The sequence below is a fragment of the Chrysochloris asiatica genome, unplaced genomic scaffold, assembly GCF_000296735.1.
Source record: "Chrysochloris asiatica unplaced genomic scaffold, ChrAsi1.0 scaffold00002, whole genome shotgun sequence".
NCBI classification, from domain to species: Eukaryota; Metazoa; Chordata; class Mammalia; order Afrosoricida; family Chrysochloridae; genus Chrysochloris; species Chrysochloris asiatica.
This window is the reverse complement of record NW_006408520.1, coordinates 32,995,212-33,000,760: the sequence shown is the minus strand read 5'-3', so window position 1 is coordinate 33,000,760 and position 5,549 is coordinate 32,995,212. Positions and strand designations below refer to the sequence as shown.

The 5,549-nt window shown below is 38.2% G+C and overlaps 1 protein-coding gene across 1 annotated transcript in view; it reads right to left on the bottom strand.

The window, feature by feature from the left end:
- Nucleotides 1-1,097: 1,097 nt before the first annotated feature.
- BCL10 (B-cell CLL/lymphoma 10) overlaps nucleotides 1,098-5,549 on the bottom strand; it is a 12,801-nt gene continuing 8,349 nt past the window's right edge. The window contains exon 3 of the mRNA XM_006830994.1: nucleotides 1,098-1,452. Coding sequence (XP_006831057.1) covers nucleotides 1,098-1,452 — 355 coding nt within the window. The remainder of the gene's footprint in view (nucleotides 1,453-5,549) is intronic.

Sequence of the window (5,549 nt, the reverse complement as noted above, 5' to 3'; positions counted from 1 at the left end):
CAACACACAGACATACACAATCTGTTACAGCTGTTTGAACTATACAGTGGTGGTGGTGGTGGTGGTGGTGGTGGTGGTGGTGGTGGTGATATGCTATTGAGTTGAGTCTGACTCAGGATGACCCTGTCTAGAGCTTCCAAGGCTATCAATCTTTATGGGAGCAGAAAGCCTCATCTTTCTCCTGCAGAGCAGCTGGTAGATTCTAACTGCTGGCCTTGAGGTCAGCAGCCCAACCTGTAACCCACTACACTACCAGAGCTCCTTGAACTGTACATTAGACCTCTTTAAAAAATGTAAAGTACAGAAATATATCATTTAAAATGGTTTATACCAAAATATTTTCCTTTAGAAATTAAAATGATAAAGAATGTAAAATATATGGTTGCTGAAAATAATTAAAATTGTTGTTAAAAAATAATTTTTAAAAAGTTGTAATAATTGGTAAGTTTAATAAGAAATCAGTCTTGACAAATTGAGATCTTTGTTTGATCAAATTCCATCAAAATCAGAAAGGGTCTGTGGAAGCTTATAGAAACCCAATAGAGTGGGAAAGATTCTTTTCAGTATACTGGCAGCTTTTCCAGTTACTGATGGGCTTTATTAGCAATACAAATAACAGTTTAACCCTGAAAATTCAGGGCACAAAGGTACTGAGAAGAAACATTTATTCCCAGTCTAGGAGTCCAACCTTAAGTAGAGAAATGTTCCCTATTAAAATTCGTCTTAAAACACAGAAAATCTATATACATAGAAAATAACTGAAGTACTCAAACAGTAGAAAATACTGAAAAGTACATCATCAACATGATTTACATTTAGTTATCCTAAAAGTGTGCTTCCTTTATTCTAAAAAATTCTATTTACATAATACGTTTATTTTTAAAACACAATATGGGGGGGCGGTTAAAGAAGCTGTGGAGAAGTTCTATTACCTTTTAATTCCATTTGTCCATGAACTTTTTGAAGCCCCTCTCATTAATTATTTTAAAACACAAGTGTCAGATGTTCCTAAGTCATTACAGTGCTTCTATAAAAAGATTCATATTCTTTAAACCATCTTTTATAATTACTTAAAAAGTTAAAAGGCAGGAAAACTGTCATTGTTGTGAAATTGCACGTGATCTTAAAGGAAGAAACATTTCACTCGAGTTCCCATAAGTTCTTCCATCTTCTAATTGCAGCTCTGGTGGCAAAGGAGGACCCCCAGGGTCCCCAGGTCTAGGAAGCGATGCTGAAGAGAAGATATTTTCAGGTCTGCCTACTTCTAGAACAGGCAAATGCAGAGACGAATGAGTAGAAAAAAAGGAGGCTGTGCTGGATTCTCCTTCTGGATGGTATATGACAGTGGATGCTCGAAGTTTTTCAGAGAAATTACTCTCATCTGAATTTGATCTAGAGAGGTTGTTTGTAGCTCCAGCTGGAAAACGTTCACAGCTGCTACATTTTAGTCCTAAAATAAAAATTATTTAAATGTAAATTAAAACTAACTTAAAAAACAAACCCAAGCCCATCCTGCTTATCTTGTTAACTTTTTAAAGATTCCAAAGCTAGTCACTTCATTTGTTGTTGTTGTTAAGTGCCATCGAGTCAGTAACAACTCATAGCGAACCTTATGCAGAGCAGAACAAAACACTGCCCGATCCCGGGCCAACCTCACTACTGTTGCCACGCTTGAGTCCATCGATGCTGCCACTTTGTCAATCTATCTCACTGGGGGTCTTCCTCTTTTTCTTTGACCCTCCACCTTACCAAGCATGATATCCTTCTCCAGTGACTGGTCCCTCCTGACAATGTCTGAAATATGAGAGACGAAGCTTGGCCATCTTGGCCTCCAAGGAGCACTCTGGCTGTACTTCTTCCAAAATGGATTTATTGGTCCTTTTGGCAGCCCATGGCACTTTCAATATTCTCCTCCAACACCATTAACTACATAGTCATAATTTAAACAATGGTTTATAAACTCTATCATAATCCATTTCAAATCGCATTTGCTTTTCTCAACAAGCATGAAGTATGCAATTATTTATATTTTCTATAAGGAAATAAGTTTCAAAGACGTTAAAAGACAAGTGAAATATAATTCACATCTTATTTCTATGCTTACATACTTACTCATTGAAAGACCTGAATAAAAACAAATTAGCCCTAAAATTTGTCATAAAATAAAAAGTAGTTTTCACAACTAATAAATATTCTTTTGTATTTTGGCAAAAATAAAATTTAAATAGGGCAAGTGCTAAAATTCTCTAATTTGACCTGAAACTATTACCCTGACATATCTTTACACCAAAGATACTCTCTTAAGTCTTCCATAACCATAACTTTATTACATAACTAGTTTATGTAATAAAGAATGCATTATACTCTTTAAGAACCATCTATATGGAAGCAGGTCAGTATGGTGGCTCCATAGGATAAGCACTGGACTGAGAACCACCAGTTGGAGGTTTGATCCAACCAGCTACTGTGTGGAAAATGATGAGGCTTTCTGCTGCCACAAAGCTTTACAGCCTCGGAAACCTATACAGGGTCACTATGAGTTGGAACTGATTCAGTGGCACTTTAGCAACACCATCACATGGGGTCAAAACAGCAACTCAACAGATCAGGTAAGATCCTTAGGGGGCAGTAAGGTTATGTTAATGGGGGAGGTACAACTCAGAAAAGGAGGGTGAGGATGGTTGCAAAATTAGAAAAATATGTTGTTGTTGCTGTTAAGTATCTTTGAGTCGGTTCTGACTCATAGTGACCCTATATAGGGTTTCCAAGGAACAGCTGGTAGGTTTAAACTGCTGACCTTGTGGTTCACAGTCCAGTGCTGATCCTACAGTGCCACATCAGAATAGTATAGTCAGTGTAAATAGATGATACATGTAGAAATTGTTGAGCTGGTGTAGTTGTGCTGTGCATAATCTCAACAAGAAAAAAATTATAAGATTATACCAATTACTGACTCGAACCATAGAATTTTGAACAGGAAGGGATTTTAGAGGTCATCTGGTATAGCCTTGCACTATTAAGAAGAGAAAGTTGAGGTACAAATCCTGCCCAACATTCTAGGATTACTATGTGTGAAGGTGAGAATTAGAACCTAGGTCTCCTCTTCACATTAAATAGGTATTGGCCTGGTTCTCAACCTAATTGTTTGCTTCCTTAACTGACAGTAGTTATTTCTATCAAAGAATTTTATTATACCTAAAGGATATAATCAAAAATTAATCTGAGGCTTTCTCTGTAGCATCCATTGAAGAAAAGCAGCCATGGTTGTACACTACTCTATGGCCATTGGCCTCAACAAGGCCCATGAAGTAACCAAGAACGTGAGCAAGTGGAGGCACAGCGGCTGCCATGGGCACCTCACCAAGCACACCAGGTTCGTGCGGGACATGATCGTGGAGGTGTGTGGCTTTGTGCCTTATGAGCACTGGGCAATGGAGCTGCTCAAGTTCATCAAGAAAGGGGTGGGGACACAACATCTGTGCCAACAGGAAGCGAGAGGAGCTCTGCAACATCCTGGCCGCCCTGAGGAAAGCAGCTGCCAAGGACTGAGCAGGTCCCTGTCCACTGTGCTCCCCTTCCCCCCAAATAAAAACCTTTATAGAAACAACAACAACAAAAATTAAGGATTGAAAGAATAAACACAAGCATAATTTATCTTTCTCATAAGCTTAGTAAATACTCAATTTACCATCAATAGGCACAGAACCTAAGTTGACAAATCTTAGGTAAAACATAACATTATTTTTGAAAAAATACCAAACTGTGATTTCTGTTTAAGATGTTTTAAAATCTGTAATGTCTACAAAGTACATTTATAAGTCAGTTTTTCCAATCTGTCAACTTCACGATGCAGCCAACCTTCTTTCTGTCCCATGCTATGAAAATATTTTCTTAAATACGGCTCTAGAAGATAAACGTCCAATGTGTTCAAGCCTGCATAAGCAGTCCTCCAGTTATGATGTATTCAAGCTACAATGAATCATACTTGCTTTTGGTACAGCTTTAGTAATCTGTACTACATACAATGCTGTAACATGTATTTTGCGTTATAACATGCCATTCCATTCCCAGGGATAATCCAGATGATCAAGAATCTTCCATAAGTGGAGTTATAGCCTAAATTGACACAATACCAACATTGCCCATCTCTTCTTCATTGTCAGAGTAAAATTTTATTATTTACGTATGTATTTTGTTGTTAAGTGCTGTCGAGTCAGTTGTGACTCAGTAACCCTATATAGGGATTCCAAGGAGTAGTGGGTCGGTTTAAACCGCCAGCCTTGAGGCTAACAGTCCAGTGCTTATCCTACCGCTTCACACCAGGACTGTATTAAAATATATCTGTAAGTTTATATGTAATATTCACAACCCTAAAGGCAACCGACTAGACGGCACTTAACAAAGGCAAATAAGGGTCGGATTCATAAAGATACTAATAAAAGGCAATAATGAAAACTAAAAAGATAAAAAGAGGTATTTGACTTACTTTATTACTGACTTATGACCAAGTCACTGGAACAAAGCTCCATCCTAAATTGGGGACTATCTGTATTTGTTGCTGTTGAGTCAGTTCCAACTCATAGTGACCTTGTATACTGTATAGGGTTTCCGAGGAGCAGCTGGTTTGAACCACCGACTTTGTGGTTAGCAGTCCAGTGCTTATCCTACGGCACCACACCAGGAGTACAGACTTTAAATTCCTAATGGAAGAGTCCTAAATTACGTATTTCTGTATCTCTGGTACAAAGAACAGCTGAAGTGAAACTGTATAATATGCACATTTGAACTTACATACTCTGCAGAGAATGAATTTAAATTGTGCAGGAAATTCTACATGGCATTCCAACCAGTCAGTGTGTGCTTTGGAGTGAGGGTGAGATAGGGGAGGTGCACCTTCAAACAGTCTCAGTGCTCAAGCCCCTCAGTGTGCAGATCTTGCTAAACTAAGACTCATGCTTAAAGTTATACATATTTTATACATGATTTCTGTAATCATAAACCAACTACTTCATGTTGTGCCTCAAGTTTTTGTTGCTGTTAAGTGTTGATGAGTTGACTCTGACTCATATAGGGTTTCTGAGGAGTGGCTGGTAGGTTTTAACCATTAACATTGTGGTTAGCAGGCCAGTGCTTATCCTACATCCCACACCCAGCAGGAGAAAACTAACAGAGTTTGACTTAAAATTCTTCATTTGCAACTCTTCTTTATGTTTCACGTACAGTATTTTCAAGGGTTACTTTTGAATAGATTAAAATTTATATTTTGCTGACTTTAGAAATAAAAGTTACTGAATAGTATTCTACTTTTCAATGTAATGTTGTGTGCCCTCAAGTTGATTCCAACTCACAGAGAGTCCATATGACAGAATAGAACTGCCCCATAGGGTTTTCCTAGGCTGTAATCTCTGGTAGCATAGTGGTTACAAGTCAGGCTGCCAACCCCAAGGTCAGCAGTTTGAAACTACAAGCAGTTCTGCAGGAGAAAGATGAGGTGTTCTGCTCCCATAAAGATTTACAGCCTCGGAAACCCTGTGCAGGGTCACTATGAG